Consider the following 23,762-nt stretch of genomic DNA (forward strand, 5'->3'; position numbering starts at 1 on the left):
AGTGGCCCTCACTCCTATTCATACTCACACTCCTTTGCTGCTACACGTAGACTTTATCCAGAACGATACTCCATCAGCACTCCATGAAGCCTTCTTTTTGCTGAACCAATAATGGTGAATTTTTTGACTTGGGCAAAGGAATATTTTTGGCACCCTAAAATCTCATTTCATTAGGCAGAAGCATAGCTCTGCAACAAAAGTTTTGTTGCAGCGCAAGCATGGAAAAAATGTAATTACACTCCTTACTACTCTAACCATACAGCTAATTCACACATTTGAGATCAGATTTAGGTACACCACTCTCATGACCATGCTGTAGTAATAAAGAATACCAACAGGAAGAGCCAACCTCCAGAAGAAGTTAAGTCGGACTAGAATCATGTACACTACAAGCACTGCAACAGCAACAGAGAACAAAAGAAGTAATACTTGATGTTCTGAAAAGAGCTTGCTGATTCTCCCTGCAATGCATCTAAATTATTTGTAAAATAGCGCAGTTTAAATGGAAGAACCAACAAGACTCAATAATAAACTCAGGCAGGCAATAGATTAACTTAGTTATGGTATTAAAGATTCAAAATCCATAGCAATAAGCAATCTTTTGAGAATGTCAGTTTAGAATAACACAGCTTGCATTAAAGCAGCAAACATTTAGGTAAGGATTCATCAGATGGTTATTATAAAAATCAGTTTACAGAGTGCCTCTACCATTAAAGGGTTCCTTGATGAAATATTGATGTAATAACTATAGACATTCACATATATCAACTTAAAAATATAGAATACAAAAATATCGACTCCTTATACTTAAACAGGTAAGTACAAGAATATTGGTAGAAAAATATCAAAGTAACAAATATAGATCTAAAAATATCGACTTAAAAATATATATAACTTAAATAAAATATAATAAATATTATTAATATTTCGAATAAAATAAATTAAATGTAATATTTTAACTAAATATAACAAATAAACTTAATTTAAAAATATAAACACACACACCTAATAATGTATATATTTACATATATTTACTTAAATATAATTTATTAACTATTATCTTTATTTAATTTTTAAACTTTTAAATTATATAAACATTAAATATATACATATTTCAATAATTTGAAATACAAAATACCCATCTTTTAATGAATATAAAAATGTAACAATTATTTTTTTTTTACATTTTGCAATACAATAAATACAACAGTAGGGAAAGTATTGGATAGCAGAGGGGTAAACATTACTATTCCTACCCCAGTGACTTCAACAGTAGAAAAAATTCTGGATAGCGAAGGGGTAAAAATTACTATTCCCTCTCCAGTCAGTGCAAAAGTAGGGAAAGTGTTGGATAGCGGAAGGGTAAAAATTACTATTCCCACTCCAGTGAGTGCAACAGTAGGGAAAGTGTTGGATAGTGGAAGTCTAAAAATTACTATTCCCACTCCAGTGAGTGCAACAGTAGGAAAAGTGCTGGATAGCGGAGGAGTAAAAATTACTATTCCCACTCCAGTGAGTGCAACAGTAGGGAAAGTGCTGGATAGCGGAGGAGTAAAAATTACTATTCCCACTCCAGTCAATGCAACAGTAGAAAAAGTTCTTGATAGTGGAGGAGTAAAAATTACTATTCCCACTCCAGTGAGTGAAACAGTAAGGAAAGTATTGGACAGCAGGGAAACAAAAATTAATAATAACATTTAAAGAGTTAAAAAATAAATAAACAATATTTGCAAAATATCAGATTAAATATATTAAACCTTAATATGAAATATATTAAATACATATAATAAAAAGGTAGAACTATTATCTATAAAAAATATATACATTTATAAATAATATGTATTTAAAAGAAGCAAATATTAACAGACAAAAATGTTTTTAACCATAAATGTATTTCTTTTATTTCCTACCCTATAACACTATACCAATAAATAAAACCTTCAACATTGTTATTTTCATGATATCAAAAGTTATTATTAATAAAAATAATTAGTAAACATTGATTGAATACACATTCTTTGACAATGTAATATGCACATCACACACCTAAAAAGAAGTACACAATTACCATAACTTCCTTCTCACCATTTTCACATATAAACAGCACAACACACACACAAATTTACAAAATTAACATAATTAATTGCCAATTTATTCATTAAAATTCATTAACAACTAATTATTTCAAAATTGACAAAAAATTAATGCACACATTCAACACCATAACATCTCAATTCAAAAATTATTACTAACTGAAAAAATCTATACATTTACTATAATTAAATGTTTTCCCACCCTATTCCCCTATTCCCCTATAAACCTACAACCCGCTACGGTACTAAAAACGCAACATTCAAATAAAAGAAATTACTCCTCCAAACATTTAATAAATCTTATATAAATACATTACTTCCCACCCTATCCCCCTATGAACTCACAACCCGCTACGGAACTAAAAACGCAAAATAAAAAAAATATATACTAATGACCACAAAAAATATTCAATAAATCTTATATGATTAAATTACTTCCCACCCTATTCCCCTATAAACCCACAACCCGTTACGGAGCTAAAAATGGAAAATTCAAACATTTTATTTCTAATAACTGCAAAAATTTTAACACATATAATAAAAATACAAACAATTCTTATACAAAAAATACATACATACCACACATATAAAATATATATTAACAAACATGACATTAATACAAAATTTATATTTTTTACATCTATATTTTTGCAAACGATATTAAACACTTGGATATTTTTTACATCAATATTACTTACCCAAAGTCGATATTCTTCACCAGGATATTTTGGCTGTCTATATTCTTGACCCACAATATTTTTGCATCAATATTAGTGTAATTCGATATTTTGGCATCGATATTCTGTCTCTGCACCCATTAAAGGCAGAAGGATAGTTGTTTGTCTTACTGCTCAAATCCTACAAAGGAAGGGGAAAGGGGCCAAATTTAAAGTCCATTAAGGGCGAGTCAATTAGCATAAAATAAAATAAATAAAGGAAACTTGATCAAAATAACGTCCATGTCTCAGAGTAGGAATAGTCAAAATGGCAATGTCTCATGCCGGCACCACTGCCATGGAAAGGCAGGTGACCGCCTACATCATAATATGGATGGCAGTGTCTTGCAGACACACCACCATATTATGGCCAATTTCCGCCTGGTCACCGAGTCACCCGGCAGAAAAGCAGCAGACAGTCTTTCCATCCGTCATTCTAATGTGGCGGGGTCATTCATGGCAGGATGGCGGGGGGATCGCCCTCGCCGGGCCCGCAGTGGCTACCACCGGCCCGGCATGGGGGATTTGCCCGCCATCCTAATGGGCACCACAGTATCCATCTATAGCAACAGCTGAAATCCTGTTCCAGCAGGAATATTTACTGCGAACGTCGAAGAAGCAATTAGGAATGCCAAAAATTATACATGTATAGGACAAATAAAGCAACATTTTACTAGTTGTGAATGGACCATTGTATTAGGTGAGGAAAAAGGTCGGCATTAGGGAAAAAGCATTTTTGAAAAAGCCTTTAAATTGGCATTACACACTTTAAATGAAATAAACTCTATAGCAATATCAAACTTTGGACCCCATTAGGATAATGGCGGAGATCAGCTTTTCTATGGCGGCCTTGCCGCCATGGAAAGGCATGCGGTCTATGCTTTTGGGAGCCCGTTATGGGCCCCCAGGGTGTTGGGGGGTGGGAGGTGCACATGGGGGTACCTATGGTACCCCCTTGCAGTTGCATGCACAAGGTGGCAGTCACCGCCCACCACAATGCTGGGAATGGGGGTTGCCACCGCCACGGTTGCAGTGGCATCCTAATTGCAAGTACGAGACCACTGCACCCCTGGCAGATGGTTCTGCATTCCATTACGGTGCCAGCCCGCCATCATAACGGACCCCATAGTGTGATAAATCATTTCAAATAGGTACTATAAAGAACTTTCACCAGACATAATTACATGGAATTTGCTAACTTTATAAATACCCTACTAGCACATTTTTTCTCAAAATTCATATAAATATATAATTTTCTAAATTCACACTATAAAATGTGTTTTTCACTTTTCATAAATTATAGAGTCTCCAGTATTATTATGCAAAAATTCAAGATCGTACCTAGTTTCTACACATTTTTGCACCAACATTTCTAAATTGTGCATTCTAACAGAAGGCATTAGAAGCACTATGCCACTTTATTAACAGCACAATTTCATCAATAAATGCTAATAAACAACATGTTCATAAGAAATTCTCATTAGTGCAGCTCATTTTCGTGTATTAGTATTGCAATGTGTGTATGTTTTCTTCATCTTGCATTTTAAAGCATGCTTTTACAGTGCTTCTACTACACTTGTCTCGGTTTCATGTGTTACTGTGTCTAACGTGTGTAAAATACACTTTCAGCTTTTCATGTCTTTAATCAGTAAATGAGTTGTGTATTATAATTTTTTTAATCTTGTGTCATCACTTGCGACACACACATCCTTTTGGGGCCAAGATGTGATTGTAGCCTTGGATGTCAAGAAAAGAGGCGTGAAAGAGAAGCAGTGAGGAGGACAGGGTCTATGCCTATGGTGTCCAAGAAGACTCAACAGCATTGAATCCATTTCAGACTTTCACAGTATCCACACAAGATACATTCACATACAATTGTTCTAAATGAAGAGTGTGTATGAACCGCCAATAATTAGTCTGTAAATAAGTCGTACAGCCATCCCATCTGAACCAACGTTGGACACTCCTGATCTAGGGGGTACTGTCCAACCACCATTGTAGTGGCACTTTTCTGTTAGGAAATGTGCTGATTTGGCTCTGCTATACATTCTAGTAATGTGTACCTCATGGCTAATATAAAGAGTGTACATAAACACCTTTTGCTGCTAGACTACTCATTTAACATTTTAGTACTTTTATCTGTTACTGGCTCAAAATGGTGTCCGCTAAGTGGCCCTCCTTTGAAATTATACCTTGTGTTGTGAATAACTCTATTCGTCTCTTACCCTTCTGGCATTCAAATTGATACCGTCCATGCACACAGATGAGCACATTTACATACTCAAACCTATGGATAGGTACACTAGCACATCATTAGCAATATGCTTGAGTACTGAAGGTTGTACTACATTACTTTCTATGTTGTTCTTCTTGCAGGTGGGGCAATCTGCATTGTCTGTTCTTGGGAATGACATCTGCCCAGCAGGATGTTTCTGCCCTCCTGGGTCCAGATCTCCGGTGCCTTGCCCAATCGGTTCTTACTCACCTGCATCAGGTCTGACTACTCAAGAGCAGTGCCTCCCTTGCCCTGCCGGCCGGTACTGTAATAAGGCTGGGCTCAAAGACTTGTCTCAAACAGGATTCTGCTCTGCTGGGTCAGTATCTCTTTTCTTTTGTTTTCTAGTGATCTTGATTTTTTTGTACGCCCATCTAGGTCTTTACTAGAAGTACTTCATGCAAAAGTCATGTTTAAGTGCTAAAACCTTCAACTTTTGGACGGGGCACAAGATAGCAGGTAATCCAGCATGGCCGTATTGCAAAGCTTCTTGCATGTAAACCAGATGTAATGCTGTGTAGTTAAATGTAAGATGTGGTTTCAGTATTGGCATGTACAGCATCTTACTGTAGGCCATTTTCACTTCAAGGGATTAAGGCATTTAAAGAGGTTAGAAGACACTAACGAGTATTGTTAGGTCAAGCAGAACAAGTATGTAACGGTATTTCTCCATGTAGGGAGGTTTCATTGCAACGTATTTCTGTCTAAAAGGCAAAGACCTAAAATGTCCGATGACCAGTAGCGTTGTCACCTTTCCAGGTCCAACTACAGAACAAAATATTGAGAGCGGTACAGGGGAAGGTGTTTTCTCCACTTTAGCTCTCCTGCACCGATTATGAAAAATATGGAATGAGGAACTCTCCTTCCCTTGCTATGTCTGTCCTGTTCATGGAACAGTTCCCCTGGTTGGTGGGCCTGTTCACTGAATCTGACCTACATTTTGATTTCATATTAATTTCCTCCTCTGGTACACATGAACGGCATCAGAGTCGAGCTCTGTTTCAAATCCATTTCTGGTGCTGTCCAACCTGCTTCTGGTTTTTTCAGCTCCTGGCGTTCACTCTGCTCAAGTGGCAGTTTTCAGCCAGGCTTGTGGCTATGTTTAGACCTCAACAAAAAAAGAGAGAGGTCTGGTCAGTCACAGGACTGCCACAAATTTGGAGCAAATTATGGAAGGATAACACACTCACTCAATTTGAGTAGGAAGGCCCTCACACACCGACCTGGTCAGTGTCATGCTTCATCATCGGGCCCCACCAAAGAGGCCGAGTGCCTCTTTGGTGTGCTGCGACGCCAGAAAGACTGCGGAGCTGGTAGTGTGAGGAGGGCGTGATGTGAGTAAAATATAATTAAAAGTGCCTAAGAGGGTATCAAAAAAAGGGTTTTTAATGAGTGATCCCTAAGACACAGGTAAGTGGTATATGTGTCTGAATTTACGTGCCAAGGTTATTAGGATTTGGTTAAATTCAGCTAAATACCACAGGGTTAATTAATCAGTCAACATGTTTCTGCCATACTAGTGGTATAAATTCACCAAGGCATTCTTCAGGACTATACCCCGGCGGTATGGACACTCTAATAGTCCACCCTAACCTGGGGGCGTGAAAGTGAAAAAAGAAAAGGTGAAAAAAGTGCTTAAAATTAGAAGAGCGGGTGGCTCATTCTAAAGAAAAAAGACCCCAAAATCAGGGGTATCTCAGCACTTTAAAACAGGGCGCTACTAGCACCATGGGTCTCGGGAGGGGAATTGGAGCGCACCTGGCACATCGCCCTCAGCGCTCACAACCCGCTTTGAACCTTCAAAGTTCCTCGGAACCGGACCCCGACGAAGATCGGGCAGGGCCCCTTGTCTTATAATAAGAATAGATGAACGGCTGAGGTTAGATCTCCAACCAGCCGCTTGTCCCTATGTGGTTGTTTAGGCAAACACTCCTGTTTTAAAAAGGAACCAGAAAGAAACTACCAACTAATTCACAAAGTTCGACACTGGATTTATAAAACCATCAATGGTCAGTCAGAGGGACATTTTAACATTTAATGGCTCATAGAGTTCCTTGGCTTGGTAAACAAGTCAAATCTATTGCGGAGACTGTGTGATTTTAATTTTTAACTCTCCGGCCACCATGGCAAAAAAAACTATTACACTTATGACCTAATACGATATCAGTCTCAACACAAATATTTTCCCTACCTCTTGGCTTTTGTAATAATCTGTCTACGAACCAGCCAGGTATAAAATTTAAACAGGGCTCACAACTTCACTTCACCCCCATTGGAGGCCCAATCACATTTGTGGCGCAGAGAAAATACCACACCACTCCTACCAACTTCCAACTGTTATTTGGCATTGTCAGATCTGGACCTTTGAAATTGATAGCGAATTATGGGCGGGCCTCAAAACGTAGAAGTGAATGATGTTCTGGTGTATTCGGATATCAAGGTTCTACTGCAAAAGAGTATATTTACAATTTCTCAGCCATTACATGGAACATTGCAGGCTTGGTACACAAATTGTTGGATTCAGATTGGCTTAAGTATATCTCCACCTTTGATTTAGTCTGTCTGCAAGAGGCGTGGGCAGTGGGCCCTGTCCACATAGATGGCTATAGGTACCATACTTTTCTCATCTGTCTTTTCGCGGCCCAAAACTCAACGAGACCACCCTGGGCTTTTCTGCCTCATTTACTGGCTATAGAGGAAGGGACAAAACAACGCTTTTTAGAATAGAAACTCCCCTCCGGGCCAAGCCTATCGAAGGAAAGGGATTAGGAGTCTTCTTCCACAGCGCGTCAGCCCTTGCCCCAGATCTTCCCAGTAACCAAGAAGACTTTCACCAGCCAAATCAGGCTAAGACTTAATCATTGGATTTATACTTTTTTAAAACCAAAACACCCTGCCCTCACCCAAAACATGCCAAAAAAGCAGTCCAAAATTTGTATCTCTTCTTCATCTGATCCGAAATATCTAATTTCGCATTAAATCTCATAGCTCATAACCAGTCCGCTTCTATTGGCGAGACCGGGGAAACCCACAATTTACATATTTCTCTTCGTGCCAAGAGTATAGAATTGAAAACAAGCCTTGCATTATCATCTGTGCCCTTACCTTGCAGGTCAAGTCTTCCAGATATAACTGACTCCGGGCTTACCTTGATCTGCAACCCTAGGGCATTCGACAAACAGCTACTCACGGCCTCCCAAACCGGCTGAATCTTCGGACATAGCAGAAACATATGCAAATCACCTTCATTAGGGCTATTGCACTTGGGACACACCACCACACCGCCTGAACCAAATTTGGAGAGTCATCGCGGAGAGCAATACGCCCTGTGCAACGTAAAAAAATGATTCATCCTTAAATTTGCAGGCTTTACTCTTTTATAAAGCATAGCCATTGTTACTTGCCATTGGTCTTCTGTAGTGATCTCCGGCAAGCAGTCTCCCCACAGGGTCTCAGGTAACTTGAAAGTGCCATCCTCCATTTCTAACATCAGCCAGTACCACAGTGATATTTCTTTTTTGAATACAGCGTTAGAGAAGGGCTTATCCTCCAACTCGTTATAAGCTCCGATTTGATCACCCGATACCGCCGACCAACGTTGGATCTGTAAATATTAGAATTTGGAAAAACTGTGACCCCATACCTCCTCACAGTGCCCCCAGAGAACTAATTTTCCATCCGGGAATAACTCCTTCCATCTCTGCAGACCCATCTCCTTTAATGGTCGGGCCAACAGATCCCTAGACCAAAGTCGAGATCCCGATGCATCCAAATCGAAGCCATTTGGCTATAATAGGGAATTTTCAAAGCTCACCTGATTCTGAACCAAGTCTCTGCTATGTCTCTTAAATCCTTTAACCTAACCTTTTTGGAGAATTTCGGGTCAGCGAATTTATACATAAAGCCATTTTCATTATAGTTTTGTTTCCTTGGCATCACTCCAAACATTTTCCCAATAACCGTATTAGTCAGAATATCCAACAATATCCTGCTGTTTTTCAACAAAAAAGCCCACTAATAAAATTGTAAGTCCGGAACCGCTAAACCTCCTTTAACAAGTCTTCTACTGAGCTTCTTCCAAGACAGGCGCGGCCCTTTTGATGCCCACAAAAAAGTACTAATCTCGCTCTGCAAACTTGTGAACCAATCCCTCTTTAACATCAGAGGGACTGTTTCAAATAAAAAGGTTAACTTTGGCAACAGCATCATTTTGCCCAAATTTGTCCGACCAAACAGTTTAAGTGGTAAATGCGACCACCCTCGTAAACTAGAACTTATCTAATTTTTAAGCTTAACAAAATTAACCTTGGTGAGATCTGCAATATTCTGCGTTATCCTAACTCCGAGATACCTCATCTCGTTTTTAAATACAATTCCCTCTGTGTTTATATTCCAGGCCATAACTTCTATTTTTTCTTTGTTAATATCATAGCCTGAAACAGCCCCAAACTCTTTAGTGAAGTCTAGAAGACATGTCATCAATTCCTGTAGATTAGGAGTATAAATAATTATGTTGTCTGTATACAATCCGATCTTCTTAGACCATCCCTCAAACTCAAAAGGAACAATATTCTCAGCAGACCTTATCTTGCGCGCTAGGGGCTCTATATATAAATCAAATAAAAGTGGTGATAGCGGGCACCCTTGTCTGGTGCCGCGCATAATTGACACTGGGTGAGTTAGCATCCCGTTCACTAGTACTCTAGAGGTGGGGGCCTGATATATTGCTGATAGAGATTTACTAAGATGTATTCCCAAGTTAAGGTATTTTACTAACGCGCGCAGATAGACCCAGTTAACTCGATCAAACGCCTTGGCGGCATCAAAAGCGATAACATCCAAGGGAAGATCATGAGCAGACGCCATATCTATAGCACCAATGAGGGAAAAAGTCAGCTCTTTCAAATATCTTCTCCTAATAAAACCTTTTTGGTCCTCATAAACTATTTGTGAGATGACATCGTTCAGCCTATGTGCAATCATTTTAGCAAAAAGCTTATAATCGGTATTAAGTAATGAGATGGGCCTATATGATTCCACAGACTTGGGCAACTTCCCTGGCTTTAGTATTAATGTAATATTTGCCTCATTCCAGGAAGGTTGGCAGAGACGCATCACTTAAAAATATCTCATTAAACAGCTGACATATAATCGGTGATAGTATCCCAACCAATTGTTTATAAACTTCAGCAGGGAGGCCGCCTGGCCCGGGAGCCTTGCCTCTTTTCCCCCCTCTAATAACCTCCTCAACCTTCAACTCAGTAATCTCCTGATTCAGAACATCCTTAAGCTCATCGGATAGGGGTCCAACAGTTCCATCCAACTCTGAACAGCCTTATCTTCAACCACCATATCCTCCTTATAGACCTTCCCAAAATATTCATAGAATGCAGCAACTATACCTTTGTTATCTGTAATCATCAGACCATCTCCACACTCTTTACTTCTTTGATCAGATTCGGAACTTGGTCGCTCTCTGTCTTCCATGCTAGCAGCTTACTGCAGCCCTCACCATATTCAAAATGAGCAAGCTGGCTAGAATCCCACTTCTCCTTAACTCTCGCCCTCAAAACTCCCACTAGCTCTGTCTTAAACTCCGTAAGATCTTGAAGGAGCTTTTCATTAGAGCCCCTACTACCAGAGTTTACCAAGCCCACCTCTAATTTACAGATCTTCTTCTCGGGTCTGTAACCCTACCATAATAGAGTCTCCTTTTCTTAGCTGCCAAAGCTCCCAATCTCCCTCGTAAAAATCCTTTGTACGCTTCCCATACAATCTCTATCCTGGCTGATCCCTGATTTTTTTCAAAAAATAGCTTTGTCTCCTCCTTCAAAACCTACTACTTCGTGATCAGAAAGTATTGTGTGATCTAACCTCCAAATTGAACCCGAGATGCCATCCCATATCTCCAAGCGGAGGGTTATAGCTGAATGGTCAGATAAATGTGCTCCAACATGGCCCTCCTGAACTAGTAAATCAACCAGCCTTCTTTCTACCAGGAAATAATCAATTCAGGATTTATGATTAGTAGGGATCCTGCTTGACGAAAACATGGCGGCCAGCTAGTTGTGGGCTGCGGGTGTTGTTCATGACGGCCGGTGTGTAGGAGGTTTGCACGTACCGTATGGATTCCAGGAAGAGGCGTGAGGCGGAAAGGATTGGGCGTTGATTTTCGTACCCCCCTCACAGTCAGCAGAGTCGTTTTGGAGCAGTCTCTAGATACGCGCTAAGGAGTGCGGGGAGGGGGCCGCAGAAGTTTTTACCTAATCAGATAGGCTCTCTTGTTCCCAATAATAAAGAGGTGTTAGAGAATAAGGCTAAGGGTAGGCCCACTGTTAATATCAGTAAGAACAATAAAAGTGGTAAGAAATTGGGAAGGGGGTTTCATTAGAGCGTAAGATCAAGGTGACCCCCTCACTTAGGTCATTTTTTAAGGTGTTGCCAAAGACTCTGATACTGAAGGGGAAAACTCCGACAAAGTTAACAGGGCCACTGATATCCCCAAAAGCCAAACAGGATCATTTGGGCAGGGAGTCTAGTTTGGTTGGTGCTGGGGAGTGTTTGGGAGAGGTGCCTGATTTAGATTCTGTTGATTGGTCTAATCACTTAAGTCCTAATCGCTTCCAGGTCCTGTCATTAGAGATAGATGATGGTGATAATGTTTCACAAGTCCAGGATGAGGTGAATTTAAGTATACTGCAGCAGGTTTCGTCCCCCAAAGTAAGTGGCTCTGGGCTTATTACTGGCCCTCCTAGTAGTCCGAGCATACCAGGTGCAGAGGGAAAGCAGCCCAACCATTTGGTCCAGCAGAAGGAGGCAGTAGCCGAACAGGAGAGTAGTGATCTCTCTGTTATCGCTTTGCTTAAAAAATTAAATTTGGAGATGCATAAGAGATTTGAGGTTTCTGAGCTGAATCAGGAAAGTATTAGGGCGGCTTGTGGTTTGCTAGAGAAAAAGATAGATGATTTGAGCAGCCGTACAATAGCATTAGAGGTGGAGGTCAAGGACCTTAGAGAGGAAGTGATGGAAAATCAGAAAAAGCTAGAGGTAATCAAGATTAAAGATAGGGAGCATGAGGAAAGGGTAGAAAGGTTGGAGAATATGCAGAGAAGAAATAACCTGAAAATGTTGAAACTCCTGGACGGCAAAGAAGGAACGGATATCAGGAAATATGTAGTGCAACTATTGAAGGGTGAGCTGCAGCTGGAGGAGACAGAGGAGGAGATCTCCAGGGATATTCAGAGAGTACATTGTGATCCTTTCAGGTTGAACCCGAACTGTGCTAAACCTAGGAGAATACTGATTCATTTTATGTCAAATACCCTGAAAGAAAAGATCCTAGCAAGTGCCCTTAAGAAAAAAACAATTGAAGTAGATGGTGCTAAGGTGGAGGTCAGATCAGATATATCACCCGTTACTGCTAATAGACAATGGGAGCTTGGTAAAAGGTTTCAGCGGTTAAGGAAATTGGGGGCTTCGGTCCAATTGAAGTTCCCTGTGCTGTTAAACGTTATGTGGAATAACAAGATGCATTCCTTTTGTTTTGTTGATGAGGTTGATAATGTTTTGGAACAGTGTCAATCCTGGGGTATGTAAGTTAGGAAATGTTTTAGCTGCGTATGGTGTTTATTAGGTTGCTTATGTTTTCTCTTAAATTAATCTATGCCTGTACATTATAGTTTATATTTAAGTTGTGCTGTTATCTAACAGCACCGCCCGTCAAGGAGCACCCATAGGGCTTATTTAGCCATGGGTAATCTGGATGGGTTTTCCAGGGAGAGGGGTTGGTTTCTAGTTTGTCTTTGTGGCGGGGTGGGGAGGAGATGGGGGAGGGGGAAGAGAAAATACAGAAAATTCCTCAGAAGCATTATTGCTGTCAATGGAAGAGAGGGTGTGAGAGTGTGTGTGTCTGGGATGAGTGGGGGTAGTTCTAAAAAGTTGAGAATTCTATCTTGGAATGTAAATGGAATGCGTGTGAAAAGAAGGGATTTGATTTTGAAATATTTGAAGGATTCTATGGCCCAAATATTAATATTACAAGAGACCCATTTATCCGGGGAGGAGAGTAAGAGTTGTTCTTGTCTCAGCGGTGGTTGGGCCATGCAGTCTATACTCCCCAGACAGCTGTGACTAAAGGGGTCGCAGTTTTAATTAAACATGGTCTTAAGATCTTGGTTGAATGGAAAGCGGCCAGCATAGGAGGGAGGTGGCTGAATGTCAAGTTAAAGGTTTATGGGCAAGTGCTTATTGTGGTGGGCTATTATGGTCCAAACCAAGATATAGGCCCTTTTGATGACACCGCCAGGGAACTATTGAATTTTCTGTGACAGATCATCTTGGCACGTGATTTTAATACAGTGCTGGATCACAGATTAGATCGTTCTGAAAGGAGTAGAGCAGCTGTGAATCCTAAAATGTCAAATAGAGTCAGGCTGATGATGTCCCAGTTAGGGTTATGTGATATCTGGAGATGCAGGTTTGGACAGCAGCTAGGATTTACGTTTCATAAGAAGTATTGTCATCATGTAACGATTGTCAATATTTTAACATGCTTCACCTTAAAGTTCCTAAGGGTATTACTATACTATTGATTAATTTCTAAAATAATGTATTTGGGGTCGAGATGTATGAAGTTGTTTCTGCAGTGGAGGAAAATATGAATTGGCTAATTAGTTTGTGCAAACAAAAAAACAGAAGTGCAGTGGATGGGTGATTTTAATGTACACCCTTGCCCATTTGCACTAACTTCAATGTTTAGCCTAGCAGACGTGGATGGAGGGGGTAGTGTGCATTTCTGTCACAATCTTTATGGGAACGTATTAAAATAAGCTCATTATCACAAAAAAAACTGGAGATAATGAACCCTCTGTCAGAATCTACTGGTCACCCTCTAGATACCTTCTGTTCCACCTCAAGCAGCTAACCGATTGACTTCATAATAGCCTCAGCCTCCCTGGGAGGGGTTTTTAGTAATCGTACGGTTACATTCTCTGGTTTTAGTGATCATACGTCCGTAGCTTGTCATATGTCTTGGGTAGGTATCCATGGTTCTAACATCTCACATATAAAACCCTATATTGCAAGGAAGAATGGGATAACACTTAAGTTAGAGAGTACTAAAAAGGAAATCTTTATCCCCCCGGATAGAGTCTAGTATACTCAAAGAAACAGCGGTATGTCTAGATCTAAACCCAGACCCCCCGAGTACAATTGAGTCCTTTGAAGCCATCTTATTAGAAGAAAAAAGGAATTATACAAATTGTGGTGGGTCAAAAAAAATCAACACCAGAAATAGTTTGACCAGAATTGCACTAAAGCACTTTCTTATTTACAACAAATCCTTAAGCTTATGCCAAAAGAGCCAGTCCTGGTCAAACAGGCTTGCATACGGTATTCCATGGCCAGGAAGAAAAGGCTAAAGCTACTGAAGGAAGAAGCATGGGGACATCTACCACAAATAAAATGAGGGATTTCTGGGCAACAATTAAAGCCCCATTCTTAAAACAAAATGCAGACCCCAACCTCAACAATAATGTGGATGACGACTCATCGTTGGAGCACTTTAGTAAAATCTTTCATGAAAATAGAGATGGTACCTGGGCATTGTGCAAAGAGCTTGTCTGTTCATCTAACGCTGTTCTTACTGTTAATAATTCTGAGATAAGTGTAGCACTGGCTCAATGTACTAGTAACAAGACGCCTGGTCCTGATGGCACCCCAATAGATTTTTTACAGACTGCCCTGACCTTTGGGGCCCTGTGCTCACTAATGTGTTTAATGCAATAGCCAAAGAGGGCCTGCCTACTTCTTGGAATAAGGCAATTTTAATACCCATTTATAAAAAGGAGACAAATCAGATCCTAGAAACTATAGGCCAATTTCTCTCCTCGATAGCATGGCAAAACTTATGGGTAGAGTGCTATTGAATAGAATGGAGGCTTGGGCACTGACAAAGAACATCTTGATTCCTGCCCAATATGGTTTTAAAAAAAGGTAGAGGCACCCAAGATAAATGCCCGAATCTAAGCCTACTTATAGCAAAATATGGCCATGCCAAGCACTTATACATGGCTTTCATGGACCTCAGCTCAGCTTTCAACTGCGTAACCCATTTCCATCTCTGGAGGATCATGAAGGAAATGGAGGTAGACCAAGAAATAATTACTTTTATAAGACAACTGTATTCGAAGGCCAAAGTGTGTGTTCGGTATGGGCATCATGGTGAATGCAGAAGATGGTTCTCAATCTCTAGAAGAGTTTGCCATGGGTGAGTTCTTGCCCCTTTTATGTTTTCTTAATATACAAATGGGGTAGAAGCTCAATTACTTGAATCAGCCACAGACATCCCTAGAATACACAAGACGCTTATTCCAATTTTAATATACGCAGACAATGCTGTTTTAATTGCGCGTACGATAAGGGCCCTCCAGAAATTGCTATACAAATTTATGCAAAGTCTGGATTTACAAACAAACACATCTAAGTCATTTATTTTAATTGCAGGCCAAAAGGTGAAGAACCCCCCTTCCTTCTTTATCCCTGGTGCAGACAGAGTTGTTCTCTTATCTAGGGGTGACTTTTGACGATAGATCATCTTGGATTAGCATGATGGCGAATCAAGGGATCATGCTAGAAAAGAGCATTAATGTCATCCATTCGTTCTCTAAAAAGCTGGGCACAAGACATTTACATATTAAGAAAAAAGATTTATGAGGCTTAATGTAGTGTAGTTGTTGCCTATGGTGCTGGTGTACTAGGTCATGCTAATGTAAGGGGATGCAAACAATAGAGGATTCTTTTTGGAAAGCAATGATGAGCCTCCCCATCAGCTGCTCTAATTGTAATTTGCATCATAAGCTTAACATTCCCTATATCAGCGACAAAATACACCTAGTACCATTCCTTCTTTGGCACTCAATATGGCGAAGAAACTCTGTCATCCTTACCCAAAAAATTATCAGGGATTGTCTATTACTAGAACACACACAGAACATTCAGTCGTTAGCATATGTGAAAAATACTCTCCACACTCTAGAATCTAGGGAGCTTATACAAATCGCTAGAAAAATGTGTGCATATGTCGAAAAATGCTTTAAAAGGCTGCTTTTTAAAATGAGCGAACGAGGCGAGAATGACTGTCCGGAATAGTAAATCTACAGTCAGAGAGTATCTTGAGGGCCCCATGCAGGGTGAGGGCGTACCATCTTACCTTGAAACCCTTGTCACAGATTTATTTTGTTACGGTTTCGCCTTTACTATATTTCATGTATGTTGGGTTTTCCAGCTGGCACTTATTCTATTAATGATCTTTCATGTTGCCCATGTGATGGTTCCTCGCGCCAAAAAGATCTACATATTTTCATTTTTTGTAAATTTTACTGTGATCACTGTGCAAGATTTCTAATTCCAATTATGCGTAAACATAATTTTAGGCAATGTCGTCTGGCCCTCTATTTCCTACGAATGCTGCTTGACCCCTTAATCTGCTATAGTGTTGCCTCCTTTTTATGTCTGTCCTTGAAAACCAGAAAATTGCATATTTGCTGAAATGAATTAACTGTTTTCAAATGGTCTTTTATAGTTTTTATCTCTGATGCATATTCAAACTTTTATGATAAATGTTGTATTAATCAAATAAAGTAATTTTGACTAGACTTGACTTGAAAAGCACAGTGAAGGCCAGATTGAGTCCCGTGCTGACTTTGTTCACACTTCATTCAGAGGTTCTTGTAATGATATAGTAAACAGTAGCTAGGCAGGTTTTTTTCTTATCGGACTCTGATGGAGGCATCTATTTGAGTCACAAAAATGTGATTGACTTACAGTTTCCTAATGAGGTTTTTTTTGGATTTCCTCCCAAGAGTCCCTTTAAATGAGGTCTTGGGTACGGCAGCTGAAGTCCTTGAGTTGCCTTTTACAGTTGAAGAAATAAAAACTAACAATATTCTCGGAAATCCTCCAGTTCAGGTGCTATGCATTGAACATTTGTTGCCTTCCAGTGAGGCCCTTGTTCTTAGTGCATCTGCTTGGAGTAAGCCAGCCTCCACCCCAGCTGCTTATGTGCTGCTTATATCACTGTTTGCCTACGCTACCACTGAGAGCCAAGTATAGAAAGGGTTGTCTACTTGGCCCAGTTTGGAGCCATAGTAGGGCTGGCTCTTAGACAGCAAACGTAAATGGCCTCAAGTCCCACGGTTGTGGTCCAGGAGCCACTGCCTGTTCAGTGGCCTCCTGAATGGAGTCTGACATGCTCTGTCCTTGTTCTACTCAGTCTTTATCTTTTTAGATAATCCTTAGCCTAGTTCACTACAGCAATTCTAGCACAACCACTTTGAACTTGCATTCAAAGTCATTTGTTCAGGCTCTTCCCTATTTGCTGGTGGCATTTGCATGTCATTTGCTTTCAAGATACAAGAGCAGATCTTCTGTTCTTCTCAGCATGGATCACTTACAAACAATGAGGATATCCGTTTTTGTGGGTTCGTTTGTCTTCATATCGCTCCAAGCATGATATTTAATGGTATTGTTGAATTGGAAACCTTTGCAAGCTGTGTTCTGAACAAGATGCTGGATCTGTGCTGTTGGATATGGTTTACATTCACAATCTGATGCCCTGCCTGGGATTACAGAATGAAAATGCCATCTCTGGGGAGCTGCTGTAAAACATACCATGAGGCAACACAGTCACAATGTTATATGTATATTTCTTTTTCTGATGGGAGTGACTGTAATAAATGGATCTGCATCTTATGCTCCACTCATTGCCTTCAATAATATCTAAGGGCCTGATTCGCAATGAGCAAGAGTCCTCTTTTTTAGTACGTTTCTTACTTTCGGTAATATGATGGAGACTACTAGCCACAGATTCCTTACCTTAGAATATCCCCAGGTGTCAGACTGGATCCAGAAGATTTTCAAGTAATATCCCTGTGTGCTGGTAGGTGGTAAAATTCAGCTTCATGGCAGCATGTGCAGCATCTTTATAGGCACCATCCTGCCATGCAACCTCAGTTCTTTCCTTTCCAAGCCAGATAGGGCTGATTTGGTCTGCGCTACCTCTCATTCACTTTTTGAGTGGCTTTCTTTCAATGTTTTGTTGAAGTTTTTTTGACAAATTTTCTCTTGATGTTATGTTATGTTATGCTATAAAAGCTTATATAGTGCTCAGCTGCCCCAGCAAAGGGGCGTCCCTGCTTTTCCAACAACAAAGAGAAGAACCATTTGCTATGGCGGAAAGCTCAACATAACAGCGGCAGAATAAACTATTTTGGAGGAAAGAGGTGAGCTTTAATAGCCTTCCTAAAATCCAGCAGATCCTCCAGTCCCCGTATATGAGCCGGCACTGAGTTCCACAGTTTAACTGCAAGGTAGCGGAAGGAACGTCCTCCCGCTCGGCAGCACTTCACCCGGGGAACAGTGACCAAGTGCTGCCCCAGAGAACGCAGTGCGCGGGGAGGAACACAGGGGGTCAACAAATTGCAGAGCAGATTAGGTGTGGCAAGTTTCAGAATTTTGAAAGAAAGACAAAGAGTCTTGAATTGGATCCGCTCCGCCATAGGGAGCCAATGAACTCTCCGGATGGTATTGGCGATAGGATGGAACCGTGGAAGTCCTACCAAGGCTCTGGCCGCCGCGTTTTGAATATGCTGCATCCAGATGATCTCAACTTGGTTAGCCCCCAGTAACAAGGAACTAGCATAGTCCAGGCGAGAAAGAATAGTTGACTGGACTATCAGCTGGCGAGTTGACTGGTCAAATAATTTCAGGATGGGTTTAAGACCTCGTAAAAGGCCAAAACATTTACCTGCCACTTTTTTAGTGTGAATACAAAAACTAATAGAGGAGTCAATCCACACCCCCAAGTTCTTGACTTCCTTCTTAGGCTCCAGGGCCTTGCCCAAAGCATTAGGTAACCAGTGCTCACCCCAAAGGCTAGCATTCTTGCCAACTAGCAAAACTTAAGTTTTATTTGCATTTAATTGCAAATAATTAGAGGTCATCCAATCTGCCAATGCCGTCAGGCGGCTTCTGAACCTAGAGGCATTCAGGGTAGAACCTTCCGCCAGTGCAACCACTAGCTGCGTGTCGTCCACATATGAGACCATTGAAAGGTCCCACTGCCTGGTGACTGCCGCCAGTGGCTGAACATAAAGGTTAAATAATGTGGGGCACAACGCCGAACCCTGAGGGACCCCCTGCTCAATGGAAAGTACCTGGGAAAGAAATGGGGGAGTGGAGACATGAAAGGATCTTCCGGTTAGAAAGGATCTAAACCATTCCAGAGCCAGGCCCGAAATTCCTGCCTCCTCCAAACGTTGGAGCAGAACACCATGCAAGACCGTGTCAAAGGCGGCAGTAAGATCCAGAAGGATCAGTGCCGCCGTTTGACCAGAGTCACTAGCGCCAAGAAACCGTACGGTGCACGTTGCGCTCTATAAATGTTTTAAATTGGAAATTGGAAATTGGAAATTGTTGAGAATGGTCCGCAGGTGTTCAGTCATGGCCAGGAGCGCTGTCTCTGTACTATGGCCGGAGCGGAAGCCATGTTGCGTAGCATCCAGAGTGTTATTAGAGAGCAAAAAGTTGGTAAGTGTGATGTTAACATGTGCCGCCGCAACCTTCGCCACCCAGGGAAGAACAGAAATAGGCCTAATGTTTTCGGGTTTAGTTGATTCTGAGGTTGGTTTTTTAAGAATGAGGGACACCAAAGCCTGTTTCCACTGCGCCGGCTCCATGGCGGACGAGAAGGAAGAGTTAATTATCTGAATAAGAGGCGTCAGAAAAAGCAAGGAAGACTCCCTAAATTGAACAGGCTTTAGAGGGTCAGCAGAAGAGCCAAACTCAATTTTCACACTCAGCCTACTGAGTTCCTCATAGGAAATCTCAGGGATAGCCATAAGCCTAGAGATCGGCCCTGGTCTAAGAGGGGTGTAGGTACGGGAAGCGGTCATGGGAGGAAAAGGCCTGTAGATCTCAGGTACTTTCTCCTCAAAGAAGTAGGCCAGTTCTTCACAATGGAGTTCGGCGGTGGCTATAGGTACCGAAGTTTTCCTGGCATTGAGATCTTTTAAGATTTTAAAAATGCATTTAGCAGGATTAGGGCTAAACGTACTCTCATTGGCGTAATAGTCCGCCCGCGCCTTACAGATGGCTCTATGATAAGATTTAAGTCCAGCCAGATAGTGTGCTTTTTTTCCAGGGTCATAGACTTTCCTCCAGTCCCGCTATTTTCTTTTACACGACTTCCTCAGTATAGTCAGGGCATCGTTGTACCAAGGACTGGACTCCTGAGAGCGACACTTAAACCAGCTTGCCGGAATAAGAGAGTCTAGCGCCCATGTAATCCAGGCGCAGAACATCTCATACCCCTGACTCAACGTTGTTAAAAGGACCCAAAGGGTCCGCCCTAAGAAGGGCATGAAAATATTCTAGTCGTAGTTTCCGCCAAGGTCGTTTACATAGCGGCTCTGATATGGGGAAGGTCATTTCAACCAGCGAATGGCCAGACCAAGCCACTGGGGTAGGGGTTGCCACAGTTGCAAACTCAATGTTAGAGAAAATGGGATCTAACAGATGGCCCCCTCTATGCGTGGGACTTGTGACCAGTTGATAAAGCTGAAAAGCAGCTAAATCTGCAAGCAAGCTGCGGATGGTCTTGTCTTGTACAAGATCAAAGTGAAGATTTAGATCGCCAAAGATGCTAAAATTGGCAGTCCCTATGGCAAGCATCCCTACTACTTCTAGGAGTGCATTCTTAAAGCTGATTGCTTACCCGGTGGCCTATACACCAGGATCCCAGAGAGGGTCAGGTGCGTACTCACAGAGATGCTAAAGCGTGCACATTCACATACCTCTACTATAACTTTAGTAAAGAGACAGGAGTAGCAGGATTTAAAAATCACTGTGATGCCACCTCCCCATGTCTCTCTATTTATCATGCAGATAGAGTAGTCTAAAGATAGAGCTAAATTAGGCTCAGCTACCATGACCCCATTGAGCCACGTCTCTGTCAGACAAAATATATCCGGAGTTTCATCAATAATGAGGTCATAAATTTCAGCATGATGTTTAGCTAATGATCTCACATTCAGCTGCAAAATTTTTAGCCGTCGTTGGGGCGATGTGGCAGGAGGGGATGGAAGAGAAAAAGGTGTAGGGAGTGCAAACGTATCGCACAAGCAGCTGGTAGAGACACTCAAAGGGTATAGCGAGGAAGTATTGCACCGGTTGACTAGAGTGTTCATAGCTAATAGAGCTTCTCTAGAGTAAGTACGGCCTCCTGGCCCGTCTCAACCAGCTTTTCTGGCGAGAGGCGACGTACTGGCGCGGACGGGCGCCATATCACATTTAAGTAGGCGAATGGGAGTGCAGAACAACTAGACCGCCATCCAAGATGGCGTCTCTCTGCGGGCTACCGGAAGTGAGGGTCTCCGGTCCTCGCTCTCGCCTTAGCCCTCCACAACAATCAGCCACAAGGCTGCGATGGACCGGGGCGTTCAAGAGCAGTCAACACAATCAAGTAAGTGACATTAATAGCACCAAATATTTTAAGAACAGTTGTGAAGAATGTAGCCCCACACCCACTGTGTAGAAGATAATGCAGGAGCTACGTTTTCAAAGCCTCCGAATTGCAGCAGTTCAAAGCCCTGCTGTTCAAACAGTATTCAAGCGTGTCTGCCCCTGATTAAATACCGGTGCTGGAAGCGCACAACAACTTGACCGCCACCCAAGATGGCGTCTCTCTGCGTGCTACCAGAAGTGAAGGATTTGAGGATAGATCACACAAGAAACCATCTGGTTTCAAACCATGTGGGACCTGTCACAGGCAAATGTTGGTAAGAGGCCCCCTCTTGATGTATTTGTGGTGCTTGGAGCTGGACCACGACTTCAAGACCTGCGAGGACTTCTGCACCATGCACCCCAAGGCACTATTGCAGCGCTCCCTCAAGCTTCTCGCTACCCAAAGTCGGTAAACTCAGCTACACTCGAGGTCACGATCAGGTGGAAGTTGCAGAGACCACTCGCGGAGCCCTTCCCAATTATCGTTATCACACTCCGAATGTCTGGGATGTCAAGTAATTTCCACAAACATTAGAAGTTCAAGATGTCCGAGAGGTCTTCGATTTTGCTGTGTCTGTTGAAGTCTCCTGATAAGATGTGGGAGCATCAGCACTCAGGCCCTACGACTCGGCGGAAAATGAACCTGGATTTGCTCCGCTCTTCCCCAATTTTCGATACCCGCCCAGCTGAAGGAATTCCCATGAGGCCATGCACCTCATATTTGGAGGCCCAGCCCCTCTGGAGTGCCTTCGGGCCTCAAGGGTGTGGGAGGCGCCTCTAATGGGCCCATGTCAGCGGGTTCGTCCTCGGAGCCAGTCGGGCACATGGATCACTTGCTTTATCCAAAGCAGAGCCTCCGGCAACACTGAGACCTTCCAGGGCACCCACTCCAGTGCCAATGCCTCCAGTGCCGCCCCTAGGCAGCACACCCCCATCGTTATTCCTGACTCCAACACAAGACGATGGGCGTCATCTGATTCTAGCGCCAACCAGGTCCATCCTTCCTGGAGCAGAACCAGAGCCTTATTTGTTTGATAGGCCAGGAGAAGGAGATAAACAGGAAGGGTGTATGGACCCTTATTATTACCAGATACCAGGTGAGGAACAGGACTACTGGTTGAAGGAGCTGGCAGAGAACAGTGGGTTAGGCACCTCACCTAACAATGGCCTAGTCTCTCCTCCTACTGTGGCTATGGAGGAGGGGGCCTCTTTTGCAATGGGGGGGTGTAGGGAAGCTGAGGTCTTAGACCTCAAGTTACCCACAATGGTAGTCATAATGAATGTAATGATGGAAGGGCTTCAGCTGGGAGTCTCACCTTCTGAACCCCTACTGTCCTTCAATGAAGCCTTAAAAGGCATCCTACTCTAGGCCTGGTCCAAGCTCTGCACAGGGGCTCCTGTGCATAGGACCATTGCCCGCCTCCTTTGCATCACATCTGAGGCCCCCAGTTTCCTTACCCTGCTCCCCATCCCGGATGGGGTTCAAGCCTCCATATATAATTCCAGTGTGCCCCCTTCCACTTCACCAGATGGGGAATCCAAGAGACTGGATAACTTTGGGAAGATAATGTTCTCTTCTGTCAGCCTAGCACTGACTACCAGTGATGAACACCATATGCCTTTTGGGCCAAGTGCTGCCTATGGTCTCAGAGGAGCTTCGATCCATATTTAGACAGGCTATTGCTGATGGGCGAGATGCAGCAAAGTTTACCCAAAGGTGTGGGCTTGACACAGCCAAATCCCTAGCAGAGCATTTTTGTCGGTAGCCTTGTGGTCCCACGCCTGGCTGAAAACACCAGGCTTTTCAGGGGATGTCCAGGCCCCCCTCATGGACATGCCCTTTGATGACTCTTGTTTATTTGGAGAGAAGACTGATTCAGTGATGGAGCGCTTTAGGGGCAGCAGAGCTATGGCCAGGACCTTGGGTTTGTCTATGGCCCATTGCCAAGCACAATCTGCCTTCTGCCCCTTTTGTAGCCATAGAAGGGGTTTCCAGCCCTGCCCATTCCCTCCCATCCACCATGGCCACCAGGCTTCTTAGCCTTTTCATGACCAAGAGTGCAAGTCCCACAGACAAAGTGGGACAGGTGGTCAGTGGCCGGGTCAGTCCACCACTCC

General features: G+C 42.3%; 1 protein-coding gene across 1 annotated transcript in view; it reads left to right on the forward strand.

Annotated features, from left to right (window-relative positions):
- The window catches only part of LOC147732424 (uncharacterized), a 2,559,122-nt gene that overhangs the window by 1,356,546 nt on the left and 1,178,814 nt on the right, over positions 1-23,762 (forward strand). The window contains exon 68 of the mRNA XM_086954262.1: positions 5,215-5,403. Within this exon, the coding sequence (XP_086810388.1) occupies positions 5,215-5,403 (189 nt within the window). The remainder of the gene's footprint in view (positions 1-5,214; positions 5,404-23,762) is intronic.

Source organism: Lissotriton vulgaris, chromosome 2_1 (genome assembly GCF_964263255.1).
Source record: "Lissotriton vulgaris chromosome 2_1, aLisVul1.2, whole genome shotgun sequence".
Taxonomy (NCBI): domain Eukaryota; kingdom Metazoa; phylum Chordata; class Amphibia; order Caudata; family Salamandridae; genus Lissotriton; species Lissotriton vulgaris.